At 47.5% G+C, this 16,067-nt stretch overlaps 1 protein-coding gene across 3 annotated transcripts in view; it reads right to left on the bottom strand.

Moving 5' to 3' along the window:
• SIL1 (SIL1 nucleotide exchange factor) overlaps positions 1-16,067 on the bottom strand; it is a 265,775-nt gene that overhangs the window by 3,464 nt on the left and 246,244 nt on the right. For all 3 annotated transcript variants that reach the window (XM_057734010.1, XM_057734011.1, XM_057734009.1), the window contains exons 8-9: positions 1,582-1,678; positions 967-1,131 (exon numbers count right to left, since the gene is read on the bottom strand). In XM_057734010.1, the coding sequence (XP_057589993.1) occupies positions 967-1,131; positions 1,582-1,678 (262 nt within the window). The remainder of the gene's footprint in view (positions 1-966; positions 1,132-1,581; positions 1,679-16,067) is intronic.

Here is a 16,067-nt window from a genome sequence, read left to right as displayed (position 1 = left end):
ACAAACAGGTAGAGTGAGTGTACACAAACAAAAGCCAATAGGTGGAGAGAAAAGCAGCAACAGACAACCCTGATCCTCAGCCTGAGGCCTGGGGGAGCAGTGCAGAAAGCAGGCGAGGGGGCAGGGAGGAAGGGCTGGGCCCATCTGCCTCCAACATTCAGCAGTGGTTCTAGCGACTGCCCAGCCCTGCTTCACTAACCCGCAGTCGGCTGTAGGGGGAGTGTGGTCTCAGAGAGGCAGCTGAGAAAAGCCTGCTAATGCTCTCTGCAGCAGCTGAATTAAGAATCAGGCCTGGCTAGTTTCACCCTCTTCTTAATTAAGACACTTTTCAGGCTCACAAAGACTAAAATGGGCTGGGCACCAAGTCTCCTCCCAGGGGGCAAGCCCCTGCGGTCCCTGGGGCCCTCAAAGGCAGCCAGTCTGAGACCCTGCCCAGAGCCAAAGCTCCCAGAGGAGGCACCTCCAGGTTTCTAGACTCTTAAGATTCAGCATCATTCCAGCCCCTGGCTCCTCAGTCTCCTGGCTGCTGTGACCGCTTCCAGACACAGCTGCTCCATCCCACCTGCTCCTGGTCACCCCCAACCTTATGTTTCAGCCAATGACCTTCCATTTCACGAAGGGCTGATCCTGGCTGTTTCTGGCCTTCGGTCACACTGACCCCTCATCATGCTGACTCCTGTGCTTGCAAACCTGGCCCTGACCACTGCCAGAGCCCCCTCTTCCCCTCCCACTCCTCACCAGCCCTCAGGTTCTAGCTCAGCAGTCACTTCCCACAGGACATCCACCCTGATGTCTCAGAAATCCTGGGCTCCACAGCATCCCTATCTGCCCAGCTCAGGACTGACATGTTTGCTCAGCTATGAGGATGGAGGGATGGATGGAAGATACGGGGAGGGTGGAGGGTCAAATGGCCAGAAACAAACACAAAGCAAAGCATGGGGAGGCAGAGCAGGCCTGGGCACTCACCTTCTCAGTGACCAGGTCGTAGAGCAGGGTGACCACGCGCACGGCCAGCACCTCCGTGCCCTTCTCCTGGACCAGACTCCTCAGGACCTGCAGCCCCCCCAGCTTCAGGAACTGCTGCTGAGCATAGGGGAAGTGTCGTAATAAGGAGCACAGGGCAAACAGGACCTGGGGAGGCACAGATCCAGATGGGTGAGGGGCCACAGAAACCAGGCCTTGGGGCAGGCACCCGGAGGTGCCCCAACTACCCCAGCTCAGCCCCCATTCTTCCTGGCCCCACCCTCCACCCTTGGGTATAGCTCACCCCAGGACCCAGGGCTGTGAGAGCCCAGAGAGACATCAGACAGCTCCATACCACCCAGTGGACAAACAGAGGCCCAGGGCAGGAAGCCAGGGTGTTGAACCTGAGACTGCACCATGGGAGCTGAACCCAGGCCTCCAGACACCTAACATGCTGCTGTGCTGCTTTAGGTGAAGGAGACCTCTCCTCCTAGGCCATCCAGCAGACGACCACTCAGGCCCCCACGGGTGATGTGTACAACCTGGAAAGGGACACTCGCCTTTTAAGTTCCACAGGTATGCTGGGGTCTGGGCAGGAAAAAGGGAGCAGAAACGCACCTTCTTCTTTGCAGTGAGAGGCTGCTCCGTGGCCAGAATGACCAGCAATTTCTGCAGGGCTCCCCCTTCAATGGCCTCCACCTGGACCTTTGGGTTGCTGTCGGGGAGGTGGGAAGCACAGGAAAGCATGACTTTGCACCTACTCACCAACATGGGGGTATGCCCCTGGGCCCAACCCAAGTAAGGGGGCTGCTACCCCAGCGGCCAGCCCTGGAGAGGAACAAGGTGTACACGCGGGTTCCCACTACAGACAAGCTAGAACTTACAGGGGAAAGAGAAACAAACTGGTGTAGGTCCACCTGGGGACAATGGCCTCAGGCACAGACAACAGGGCCAAGGGCCCCAGGCCAGTGTCCACTCCCCAGCAGCCAACGGACTGGGATGATCTGTGAACTGAAATCACCTCTATCATTTTAAGATCCCTAGGATGCTGAAGGTGCTAATTTGGTGTCCCTCCTATGGAAAGCCTTCCTCCATGCTCTTCAAGCTAGCCTACGTGCTTCCCCCTTCCGTTATCCCAGGTGCATCACACTTTGGGGGAATCTCTAACAATCTGTCCCCCTCGGGGTGTAGAGCTCCAGGGCCAGGGACCCCTTCCTCTCTCTTCTCTCCTGGGTAGAGCACACGGACAGCACAGAGTAAACGCTTATGGGAGGAAGGCAGGAAGAAACAACAAGATCCAGGAAGCCTCTGAATCCCTGAGTAGATCCCCAAACAGGACCAATCCAGCTGCCTGCCTGTTGGACTCTCCACTCTGTGACAGCAGCTACTGTGATTGTCCCTATATCTCAGCACTCAGCACATGGTTTGCCGTGGCATAGGGCCCTGGACAATAGGCAGTGAATGAACCAACACATATGTACAACCATGATTGTGTCAACCAACAAATGGGCAACACCGGAACACACAAAACCCAGAGCTGCCTCTGGAACTCCAGTCCCTGTTCTGAGCTGGAGAAAGAGTGATGAGCTTCAAACAAACATTTCAGGCAAAGCCCTCCTAAATGAAAGGATGGGGGGCCTTGGAGGGTGAGCCCTCCTCTAGGACAGGGTGCCAGATGGGGACACGGATGGGAACCCCTTGCTAAGATCAAACTAATGATGAATTAAGGAGCGAGTGCCAAGCACAGGGGCCTGTGTAGTTAGGCCCTCAAGGAAGTCAAGACTCCCTCATCAGCAGCTTATGAGGCCTCAGAGGAGAAAGGCGACAGGCGTGTACAAAGCCTGAGACCAGAAGCAAGGGGAGGGGCTGGGCCAAAGGTGAGACAGTGGCTGTCACTGTCACCCAGACAGCAAGCACACAGAGGGCACCCCGTCTCTTCTGAGCTCTGGCTGCCTCACCTTAGCATGGCCACCAGAAAGTACCCTGGAAACCCAAAGAGCACCTGTTTCTCTGAACCCTCAACCTTGGCAGGGGGCTCTCAGAGCCTCTTGGAGAGTGAGGCAGAGTACAGACTCACACAGAGTCGATTCCTGGTCCAAAACCCAGAGAAAAGGGGAGGCGGGTAACGAGAGAGAGAGAGCACACTGTTGCTCACAGGAGAGCGCCTGGCACACAGCAGACCCTCCACACAAGCTGGCCGGATGGAACGGTAATGGGGCCCAACAGAGTCCTTGATGGCCTGCCCACCCTCTACTCCTACCAGGCACCAGCTTCAAGGTTTAAAGCAGACTTAGCACATAGAGCCAGTTTTCCTGCTGCAAAATGGAAGGTGCCTGCATCTTCTCTGCAGAAAAGATGCACAGGGTGGGTGCTGGCCTTTCCCACTGCAACTTCACTTGTGCCTGAGGAGCAGCCTGGAGATGGGCTGGGGTCCCTGGGGAAGAAGGCTGACAGCTCCTCTTCAGACAGGCAGGTGGGAGTGGATGCAGGGAGTCTGGAGCTGAGCCTCTCCTGTGCCCCCTGCTCCCCCAACTTGAGAAAGGCAGCTGCTTCATCAAAGCGTGAGCTAATTAGGGCTGTCTCTGCCATCATGTGTCTGAGGAACGCTCATCCACAACAGGCAGGGTCTAGGAAAAGAAATCGACCACGCTGAGAAATTCACACAAATGTCAAACGCAGCCTCCCAAGGAAGGGGGGCTGTGAGGCCCAACATCACATCAGCCTCAGGGAACAGCACCGAGGAGCTCCATCTCCAGTGGGTCCGCAGAGCGACACAGACAAGGCCCTCCAAAGACGGCGTGGGAAGCTTCGTCCTTGTCTACAGATCTGCTGAGAATAAGACCCAGAGATGAGACAAATCACCTGGCCAACGCCGGAAGACAAGCTCAGAACTCAGGAGCACAGGGGCCTCCAAGGAGACCCAGCCTAAGCAGCTCCCAGAGCAGCAGCCCTGTCACCAACTTGGGCAGTACTGGGGGAGGGGAGAGAAGAGTCGAACCCCAAAGGGAACCAAAGCACAAACAACAAGAAACAAAGTACCAGGGGCAAAAGGGGAGGGCACACACTGTGTAGACAAGTCCCTAAGATTCTCCAGAGAAAGAATAAACCAGCAGGAGTAAACAAAAGATGACAAAAGCCAAGGAGAGATATGGCTTCCCCAGCATTTTTGTCCATGGGAGCCTCAATGTAGGTTAGAAAAGAGCCAGATAGCACTGTCCTAGGAAAGATCTAGAGCCATGCTCAGAGAAGCCCCATGTACAGAACAAATCCTTCGGGACACTCGGCTTGTTTTCTGCCACTCAACACTGTACAAGCAAGGCTCCACACATATGAGAGACACCACACCACCATATTCTACGTACAGGTTTCAGAGTGAATAAATGAATGGCTATGTAACTTTAAGTCATAATAGGTGGCTCTCAACCTAAGGTCTGTGGGGGTTCAGAGAAAGAATAGGAAAGTCTGGTCTGGAAAAGCCAGGAGGGCTGCCTGGAAGAAGAGAGACTACAGAAGACTGGAATACAAGTAAGGAAGACAGCCTCACCAGACAAACAGATGTGTGCTCAGGGAACAGCATGAGCGTATTCAGAGAGGCAAGGAGACCATTCAGTGGAAGGCTGCCCTGAAGAATCACAGAAAAGGGGGCTGAGAAGCGCAGCTGACACCTGACACAAGGGCAGGTCAGGCTGCGACGGAGGAGGGGAGACACAGGACCCCGTCCTGCCCAGCAAGTGGAACCTGCTCCTGCTTCTCCTTCCTCAACACACATAAGGCAAACTGGGGAGTCGGAAACAAGCACTTCCAGGGCATGCAGACACAGAGAGGGACTGCCTCAGGACATCTCCCAGGGGTGGGAGATGAGCTGGAGGGACTCTGAACCAGGCAGAGCCCACCACTCCCAGGTCAGGCTGACTCTGCTGTGTGGTGTGTGTCTGTGTCTGCCTAGCATCCTTTCTTCCTCACCAGGCACTGACACCCCTTTCCTCCCTTCCTCTGATGGCTGCCTCTCCCACTCCTTGTGGTCCTGAGGGGACAGATCCCGACCCCCCAGGGAGGGCTTGTGGCCCAGGGATGGCTCATCATATCTCCCACCACCAGGCCCTCAGTGGGTTGCCAAGGACTGGTAATCAGAGCCCTCCAGTCTTCTACACTGGAGTCAGGACAGAGATGTTCTCTTCTCTACAAGGTAAGCCAGGAGCACCTACAGCCATGCCAATGGCAGCCAGGTCCCATCCCAACCCATCCTATCCCCATGGAGGGAACCCATTTAGAGTGCAAAAGAATAGAATTCAAACACAGGAGAAGTAAACTAGAGAGAAAAAAAGGAAAGCCTGGTGCCTTTTGCCACTTGTGAAAATCACTTTCATAAGGCAATGAATCTACTTTTTCACCTGCAGCAGAGTCCTGAAGACCTGCGTAGGTAGAGCAGAACCGTGGGTCAAATGTGAGCTAAGTGTGGCCAAGTGCAGCCTCGGCAGCCCTCAGCCCACAGCCTGACCAGCTTGAATGAGGGAACCCATGTAACTCTAGGCCCTAAACCAGGCTTCAGGGCTTCAGTGGCTCTATGGACACTTCAGGGGTTCCATACAATACCCTTCTGAAAACAGTCTTTTAGTGCCGCACAGTCAAGGGGCTGAGGAAACACAGCAGGAGGGTGGGAAAGACCAGGCTAGCATTTCCAGATGTCACTCAGTCCATCCAGGCAGGGACAGCAGAGAAAGGCTTTTCTCAAGCAATCTGCCCTGGAGGGGCAGATACCAACGTGCTCTCAGAACCTCTCTCTCCAAGCAGCTCAGCCTTGGGCTGTGAATGCTCACTGCTATGTTTTGGGGAAAGAAATGCCCAAAATAGCTCAGAGTGAGGTTTACAGGATGTGCAAGGGCCAGAGCTTGGAGAACTCTTGGTGAGAATCCTGTAAAGAATGGCTGATGACCTTGGGAAAGTCCCTTCACTTCAGTTTCTTCACCTGTGAGGCAGAGCTAAAACTACCTTGCGTTAAAGATAAAATAGCTAATGAGTGCTACGATGTTAGCCAATACATTGAGACTGAAAGGTTACAATTATAGTGGGTTTGCTACACAAAGAGACCAGACCAGACCCTTTAGAAAACACAGCTTTTATTCAGCCCAGATGCCTCAGGCACATGTGTGCTGGCCTCATCCCTCTCGTAGCCTAAAGACTCAGGACTGGAGCCCTGTGGCCCACGCCTGAGGGTAGGGGAGGGAGTGTCTAGCTGGCTGGAAGATGGGGGTCCTGACAGTTGGGGATTTGAGCGAGTTAGAAGGGCAGGGGCCTGGCATGCCTCTCAGCGACATCGGTGGCGCTGGTGTGCTCAAAGTCAACAGAAGGATATTAAGGACGTAGCTCACCTCTGATGAGATAAATGAGAATAAACCTTGTTCAGGGCTCAACCGGCTGGACTGAATAAACACCATTAGCACTTGGATTACTGGGATGTTCCCAATCAGCAGGCAAGTCAGCTGTCTGTGTGCAGAGGGACAGGAGCAGCTGCTCCTCCGTAAATCTTGGAGGCCAGGGGGTGGGGGGGTGAGGGCACTGCAGAAATGGAAGTGATTGCATTTGCAGAAACCAAACACTTTCAGTCAGGGTGACCGAAGTGGGCAATATGCCAAGGGTCAGAGGTCATATTTTAGCTAATCAAGCGGAGCAAGTGTCTGGGGGGCGATGAGGAGGTGGTGGAGCTGGTCTCAGAGTGGGCAGCCAAGCCTTGCCAGGGGGCTCATTAGAATGCTGCCCACTTCAGATTCAGGAGCTGCCCTCCTCCTTCCCTGGCACTCAGGACTCACTATATAATGTTTGTGGAAATGTGGGACCCTTGTTCTAAAACTATTAGGAATTTCAAGATGGTGAGGGCAGAGCATTAAATCAAGCACAGGCCCTTTTCAGTGTGGGGTCCTCTGCGATGCACGGGGCCATGCAGCAGGCAATGCAGGCACCAGGGTGTGTGTGCACAGAAAAGGAAATGCACAGAAATCCTGCTCACGGGTGAATCAGAACAACAAGAGCTAAAAAGGGAGTTTGAATCAGTGGAGGAGAAAAACAGAAAGGCAGAGCTTCAGGACAGGAAATAAGGATGAGGTTGACTGGTCCGATGGGGGCTGAGGAAATACTAAGGTGAAACCCCTGGTGCACAGCCTGTGTCATCCAGAGTCCCAGTCCAAACCTAGACGTCAGGCTTGTCCACGGCACTCTGGGGACACACGGGGTATGTGCTCTCTCATGAGTCCTTGCAATATTTCTCAGTAGGACAATTATTATTTCTTCGTCTTAATAACAGAAGAAAACTCTGCCACTGTCCTGAAATGCTCTCTGAGAAGATGCTGTGCAGTGGGGAGAGGGGCACACCTCAGGCTTAATCATTTGTAATTCTGCCTGATGATGCTGTGCACACTCATCTTCTTGCCCAGAGAGAAAGATGGCCTCACCTTGTCTGTGCCCTAGCGTGTGGCCTTGATCACCTGTGAAACACAAAGACCTGGAGGATGTGTACTCCTGAAATAGGTTCATTAGGGATCTATACTAGCCTGTCATCTAGGGATTAATGGGATTAAGCAATCAATTAATCAATCAAGATATGAACAAACTCATATATATGGAATCTGAAGAAATGGTACTGATGAACCCAGTGACAGGGCAAGAGTGGAGATACAGATATAGAGAATGGACTTGAGGACACGGGGCTAGGGTGGGGGGCGAAGAGGAAGCTGGGATGAAGTGAGAGAGTAGCACAGACATAGGTACACTACCAAATGTAAAACAGATAGCTAGTGGGAAGTTGCTGTATAACAAAAGGAGATAAACTCGATGATGGGTGATGCTTTAGAGGGCCACGACAGGGAGGGTGGGAGGAAGTCACAGGAGGGAGGGGATATGGGGATATATGTATAAATACAGCTGATTCACTTTGGTGTACCTCAAAAACTGGTACAAGAGTGTAAAGCAATTATATTCCAATAAAGAGATTAAAAAACAAAACAAAACAAAAAAAACAAAACAAATCTAGGGACTTCCCTGGTGGTGCTGTGGTTAAGAACCTGCCTGCCAACGCAGGGGACATGGGTTTGATCCTTGGTCTGGGAAGATCCCACATGCTGTGGAGCAACTAAGCACAACCACTGAGCCTTCACTCTAGAGCCTGCATGCCACAACTACTAAAGCCCACCCACCTAGAGCCCATGCTCTGCAACAAGAGAAGCCACCACAATGAGAAGCCTGCACACTGCAACAAAGAATAGCCCCCATTTGCTGCAACTAGAGAACGCCCGCGCGCAGCAGCAAAGACCCAACACAGACAATAAATAAATAAATAAGACAAATCTAGGCTTAGAGCAAAGATCCAGGTTCAAATCCCATCTGTATCACTAATGTGATTTTAGAAAAGTTGCATCACCTTTCCAATTCTAGATTTCCTCATCAGTAAAGTGAAAATAGAATATCTCATATGGAATAATAACAAGAAGAATAACTAATAATAATTGGATGCTATGCTAAGATAGGAGATAAAGGGAAAACTAAATAGTTTCTCATCCATTGAAGAAATGTTGGTGATCATGCAACTACAAGAGCTTTTAGTCATAATTGGGCCTACCATGAGTATTACATGTTCAAACTTAAAATTCTAGTAAAATAAAATTTCAGAATCAGATCAAAGGAAAAACGATAAGATTTGGATATCATCAATTTGAAAATCAACAATACCATTATATTATGAACCATCTACCTGAAACTGAAGAAGGTATTTTTGACTGCAGCAGATTATATTTTCCAGCAGTAATCGCAATAATGTTTCCCATTCCACATGCCTTTTTTTTTTTTTTTTTTTTTTTTAAAGAATCTTACCATATTCTCATCAAGAGATGGAGTTTATATCCCTTCTCTTGAACTGGATGGACCTTTGTGACTTGCTCTGTGAATACACAGTATAGCAGATGGGATACTAATGAGACTTCTGAGGCTAGGTTGTAAAAGGCAGTATGGTTTCTGCCTAGCTCTAATTCTCAGTATTCTTGCCCTTGGAATCAAAGTATTGAACCACAAGGAAGCCCACGTCACATGGAGAGACCCATACAGAGTAAACCCAGGGCTCTGAGGCTTCAGCCCCAGCTGCCAACCAACAGCCAACACCAACCAATTGAGTGAGCCAACGTGGAAATAGGTCTTTTAGCCCTCAGTCAAGCCATGCCCACCTGATGCTGCATGGAGCAGACACAAGCCTTTCCAGCCCAGCTCTGAACAAGTTACAGATTTCTAAGCTAAATAAATGTTTTTTGTTAAAAAAAAAAAAAAAAGATATGCACAGTTACCAACTTAAATAAAAGCAGGATAGGTTCACCAAAAACATAAATGCCACATACAACTCTTCCACATGAAAGTGAAGAAGCCCCCAGGAGAAACAAAAAAAATCCAACCTGTTAGGAGCTTCATACCACCTAACTATGGTGAGAACCACATTAGGCCCCTCAGAAGTTCCATGTGGACACTGGAAGGAGAAAAAGGAGAATCACTAGATCCATTCAAATACAGTCTCCAACCAGATGCCAGTCACGTAACAAATGTGGGACACCCACAGTTCACCACAACGATAAAGCTCACAATAGCATCTCTAGAACATCTTTCCAAACACAAACACACAGAATGATAATCTGCCCATCTCTGGAGAGATAACGGGGCCTCAGAGGAAGGGGCACTGAAGAATCTTCTGGACATCTGGTAGTTCTCAAACACAACTCTGCATCACAATCACCTGGGGCATCTCCCCCCGCCTTAAATCATTTCAGACTGGGCACTTAAGAAGTATGGAAAATTACACAGAAAAATAACTTACAGACAAGCTGCAAAATAAAAAAAGACTCCCACCAAGAGTCACCAATTGTTAACATTTTACCACATTTGCATTTTCATTTTCTTCTCTATATATATTTACACATTTTTTTCTGAAACATTGGAGAGTAAGTTGCAGGTTTGATGCCCCTTTACCCCTAAATGTATCAAGAATGTATTTCCTAAGAAAATAACCACAGTAAAGTTATCAAAATCTGAAAATTAACATTGATACATGATCTACAGATATTCAGATTTTGTCAACTGTCCCAATAATCTCTTTTTTAGAAAAATAATTTTGGTCCAAGATCCAATTCAGGACTTACATGATGAATAGAGAAGCACATCTCTGAATCTCCTTTAACCTCAACACATCCTTCCTTAGCCTGTCTTTGTCTTTCATGACATTGACAGTTTTGAAGAACACAGGCCAGTTGTAGAATGTCCCTCAGCCTGAACTTGATGTTTTTCCTGTTAAACTGAGGTAGTGCATGTTGGCAAGAACACCACAAAAGCAACATCTTGTCTTTCTCAGTGCATCATATCAGGAGGCACATGATGTCATTCAGGCTCACAAGTGGCTGTGTTCACTTTCATTACTTGATCATGGTGGTATCTGCCAGATTTCTCCACCATAAAGATACTATTTGTTCCTTTGAGATTAATAAATATTTTGTGGGGAGACACTTTGAGATATGAAGACAGCCTGTTCTTCACCAAACTTTCACCCATTAATTCTGGTATTCATCAATAATTCTTATAGAAAATAATTAATACTATGATGTCTGTCAAAGGACATCATTCAGACTCCATCATTGCTTCTAAATGTGTTTGTTGGCACTACACCTGTAAGAAGTTTTCCTTCTTCCTCACTTATTCATTCATTTACATTAATTTGTTTAATCTATGGTTATAATCCAGTTCTACCATTATTTAGAATATACCTGATTTAATCTGAAAAAAAATAGCCTTCTTATGTCAGCTTCTGTGTCTTTTTGACACATTTCCATCATTCCTTGAGCACCTCCTTACTTTTTGGCACAAGATGTTCTCATGTAAGATACAGTACTTTTCCTGCACCTGTTGTGGAATCAGCCATTTCTCCAAGGAGTACTTTGGGCACTTTTTGAAAATTCTAACAGATTCTAATCCTTACTCTACACATACTGAATCACAATCTCAGAAGATAGGGCTCAAAACCTGACTTTTCATAAATGCCTCCCATGATCCTTACCAGGAGGTCTGGCAATGATCTGAGCACCAGCATTTGGGATAACAAGATCCAATGCCCAACTTTTTTTTTTAAATAAATAAATTTATTTATTTATTTATTTATTTATTTATTTAATTGGCTGTGTTGGGTCTTCGCTGCTGCACACGGGCTTTCTCTAGTTGTGGTGAGTGGGGGCTACTCTTCGTTGTGGTGCATGGCCTTCTCATTGTGGTGGCCTCTCTTGTTGCAGAGCACAGGCTCTAGGTGCCTGGGCTTCAGTAGTTACGGCACATGAGCTCAATAGTTGTGGCTCACGGGCTCTAGAGCGCAGGCTCAATAGTTGTGGTGCATGGGCTTAGTTGCTCTGCGGCATGTGGGATCTTCCTGGGGCAGGGATCGAACTCGTGTCCCCTGCATTGGCAGGCAGATTCTTACCTACTGCGCCACCTAGGAAGTCCCCAATGCCCAACTTTTTATCCAGTACAGCATCTCTGATAACTGGCTGCTCAGTTGAAGATTACAGCAGTAGGGAGTTCACCATTGAACACAGCAGCCTTATGCTAGTTTTAAACTCTTCCAATTACTGGAAAAATGTGTTCTGTTACCAAGCTAAAATCTGCTTTCATGAAGCTTATATCCACTGGTCCCAAGTTTGCCCTCTCAAAGTAGAGAGAGTCACCTGAACCTGCCCTGACAGGTCAGCCCACATGAGCCTTAGGAGAAGCCAACTGCCCAGAGAAAGCTCCCCTCTCACAAGTCTAGCCTCATGGGACCCTGCAGTCATTCTTCATGTGACTCCTGAAATCCTTCACCCTCTTGACAATGCTCTATGGGACACTGCTCCACGTACTGACGAATCCCTGCAGAGGTGGTCGTCACACCCTACCCACAGGGCTCCAGCCTGGCCAACCCCTCCAGAGTCCAGTGGGCCCAGCCACTCTGCCCCAAGGTCATCTGCTCCTAATACTTGAGGCCACATCTAGGTTTTTGGCAGTAGTGTCACACAGCTGACTCACACTGGGCCTGCCTGGGTCAAATCCCTGCAGACTGTTTGTATCACCCTCTGATGAGCCAAGGGTTCCCCAGTATGGCCCTGAACACAAGTAGAGCAGGTAAAAAGCAAATCACAAACGGTATGGGTGGACTGACACCATACATTTGTTCTTGTGTGGTTTAAGACTTTTTTTTTTAAACAATGAATATGGGTTATTTATAAAATTAAAAATTTAATAACAAAATTTAAAATGTTGCTTTGCTTCCTGAGCTCTCATTCCAGCCTGTCACTATTCTTCTGGATCCTCATGCTGTCATGTATCCAACATGTTGATTGTCCCTTCCTGATCTGTGTCATCTGCCCCCATGTCCTCACATAAGAACCTGAATCCAGGTTGGACATGCAGAGTCCGACATGAGCTCTTTGGCACATCACTACAGTTAAGGCTCTGTGACACTTAACCATTTATAAACAAACCTTTATTAGGGCTGATTGTTATAGACATGTGGATTTGTAGCTACTTGATCATCAATTTCTCATCTGACCTATTAGATTATCATGAAATTCTGACAAACACTTCTGAAATGCAGATTCCCTCTTTGCCTATAACAAAATATTCTAATATTCTACGTTGGCAAATCTTCCTGAAAAAAGAAATCAGAATTAGGAGGGAGCATGAAAGTCTTCTGGGGTGCGGATAAAGTCCTATTTCTTGACTCAGGTGGTAGTTACATGGGTATGTTCACTTTCAAAACGTCATCAAGTGGTAGGCATAAGATGCATGTACTGTTCCGTAGAAGGAAGGGCAGGAGGAAGGAAGGGATATTAAGCTTTAAATCAGTCTGTTTTCATGGAACCCACACTAGCTCCAAGAGATTACCTCTCTTTAGAAATGCTCATAAATTAAGTCTCAAAAACTTGCCCTGTTTTTTTGAAAAGCCAAAACAGTTATCATCCTGTCTCCTCATTCCTCTCTCAATGATGCTTAAACATTCACACATGCACAGGTCTCAGGATGATATCCTTAAGTTTTCATCTGATTTTTCAGACCCTAACTAATATTAAGCACCCAGTGGCTCTTCTCCTCCTTCCTCACACTTTTGGGCTCAAGTTCTTTTTAACCATGTTTGTTTTACTCTTTCTGGCAGGGAGCCCATTCTCCTTAAAAGAGAAGTTAGAGGCAAAGTAGAAGAGGGGACAGTGATGCGCTGTCTGCTACAATGAATCACCTGACTGAAGTGGGTGGCCCAACACCTTCCCTGTCATTCCTCTCACTCCAAACACTAACTGTTCAAGCAGGTCCTTTGTTCTTAGCATCCCAGGTCCTACCCACAAAGTATTCCTGACAGTGTTCTCAGACATCAACACCTTTGTTCTCTATTTGTTCTTGGTCATAGGCCCCTTTATCATCTCTTAGACAAAAGTTCAACTCTAACAGCTCCCCATGTGGCCTTGCTGGTCTGTTTAGGTGTCTCCTCTCTGTTCGTTACAGTAATCACTTGTGATTGTATGAAGCATATTTCATTGTTCAGACTATGAGTCATCCTTCCTTTCAAAGCTCTTGCCCAAACAGCATATCAACTTTTTCCTGGACCTTCTAAAATCTGCTTTTCCCCAAACTCAAGATTTCTGCATTTCCCTTAGCTTCTCCAAACATGGCCACTTTCTGCTAAAGTTTCCAACACCTTCTCTTTGCTAAACAAATCCTTCTTGATGCTCAGAATACAATTTCAGTAAAACCCTTTTCCTTAATCTTCTGAGAGACAAAACTGCCAGAAAAGTGAGTTAAGAATTAAAGCAATTTGGGCTTCCTAGGTGGCGCAGTGGTTGAGAATCCGCCTGCCAATGCAGGGGACACGGGTTTGATCCCTGCTCCAGGAAGATCCCACATGCCTCAGAGCAAGTAAGCCCATGCGCCACAACTATTGAGCCTGTGCACCACAACTATTGAGCCCATGTGCTGCAACTACTGAAGCCCACGCACCTAGAGCTCGTACTCCGCAACAAGAGAAGCCACGGCAATGAGGAGCCCGTGTACCACAACGAAGAGTAGCCCCCGCTCACCGCAACTAAAAAGAAAGCCCGCGCACGGCAAAAAAGACCCAACACAGCCAATATAAATAAATTAATTAATTTTAAAAAATAAAGAATTAAAGCAATTCAAGAATTGATGAGAGTCTTGTTTTCTGCAGAAAGAGGTTTCCAGGAGTCCAGATACAAAAAACCTTATAGCGCCACACCAACTTGGTTCTGCACCAAGTTTTAAAATCTCAATTCAAAAAGCCTAGGGAATTCCCTGGTAGTCCAGTGGCTAAGACTTTGTGCTCCCAATGCAGGGGGTCTGGGTTTGATCCCTGGTCAGGGAACTAGATCCCACATGCCACAACTAAGAGTGTGCTTACTGTAACTAAAGATCCTGTATGCCTCAACTGAAGATCCCATGTGCCACAACTAAGACCAGGCACAATCAAATAAATAAATAATTTTTTTTTTAAAGGCCTCTTCTACACTGAGGGTAAATAGCTGACATCTTATCCCAGCGTATGTCTGGTTTTTGGTGGGCAAAGAGCCAGTGATCTGGACTTCTGTTTTATCAAAAAGCCCAAACTCAGTAAGCAAACTACTGAGTAAGAGCTGCGCTGAAGTCAGAGAGACCTGAGTTCAAGTCCTAGATCTAACACTTTTAAGCTGTGACTGTAATATGTTATTAAACCTTTTTGGACCTCAGTTTCTTCATCTATAAAATGGGGATTAATAATATTTATCTCATGAGACTGTTGTTGGGATGAAGTGTGATAATATATAAAGAGATCAGCATACTTCCTGGCAAATACCAAGCATTCAAATAATCATAATAACCCTAACTGGACCAGCCTGCTCTGCTGTTATGTTTTTACATAATATAGTATACTCTTTAATGAAAATTACTATTTTTACCTTTCTGCTAAGAAAGGCAGAGTGTCTGGGTTTTCAGGCTTCTCAGAAGTGGGAGGGGCGACCTGCGGTAGGAGACGAAGAAGAATGTACCACCTCTGACTGAGTGGCCCTCGATTCTCATTCTCAGCTCCTCTGGCTAGATAGACAAAGCCAGTACAGGAGGAATTCATGGGGGAGAAATGTAATTAACAAGCTAGAGAGAGAGACAGGGAGAAAGGATCAAAGAAGCTAATTAGAACCGGCTAAGGGGGGGCCACAGAGTAGGGAACATGGAAGAGAGAGAGCTAAAGACAAATTATCTGTGGCCTATAATTATTCAACAAACGTCTCCCAGTAATTGTCTCAGACAGTTTGAGGGAAGCAAGGTGGGATCAACAAGGTTAAGCAGAAGGCTAAAACATATGGGGGATTTTTCACAGTGAGATTTATCAGGTTTATTAGAGAACACAGAGAAGGTGTCCTCTATACCAGCTGGAGATAAAACTATCCCCCTAGGTGCCAAAGGCTGAGGAAGAGCAGAGCAGACTGGTCCAGCAGGGTATGAGAGCCCCAGGGAAATCAGCTGGGGCCAATCCTTGCTCCAAGCTGCAGGCAATACACCTTCTCAAAAGGCCTCTAGTGACTTAGAAGGAACTTCCTTACTCAAATCTTGCTCTCAAGAGTTCTGAGACATGTGCTGGGAAATCACTCACCTTTCCTTCCAACCTCCTCATTTCCTCAATCAGAGCCCGTGGAATCAAGCAAGGCCTACTTTGCTTTTGCCACACAACTGCAGAAATGTTTATGAATAAGCCATCTCTCAATAGCAAAAGGAAAGGCAATGATCGTGGGATGGTCTATAGCAGAAAATGACAACACTGAAATGCTTCATTTCCAGGATTTGGAAGTCGTATAGATTACAACTCTCTCTGCTGTGCAACATACATAACAAGTCCCCAAAATACCCGCTGTTTGCTCAGGTTCTGTTTAGATATTTAAGCTTTCTGACAGTTTAAATGTGGTGAACAATATAGTGAACCATCCAAATATTTTGCATCTTTGGTATTTGGAAAGATCTTTGTGAACAGTTAGTTCTAGTTCTGAGAGGCAAGAATGGCACTCAGGCTCCTGGTTTTCCAT

The sequence above is a fragment of the Hippopotamus amphibius genome, chromosome 1 (assembly GCF_030028045.1).
Source record: "Hippopotamus amphibius kiboko isolate mHipAmp2 chromosome 1, mHipAmp2.hap2, whole genome shotgun sequence".
Taxonomy (NCBI): Eukaryota; Metazoa; Chordata; class Mammalia; order Artiodactyla; family Hippopotamidae; genus Hippopotamus; species Hippopotamus amphibius.
The sequence above is the reverse complement of the archived record's forward strand: the minus strand, read 5'-3'. Positions and strand labels throughout refer to the sequence as shown.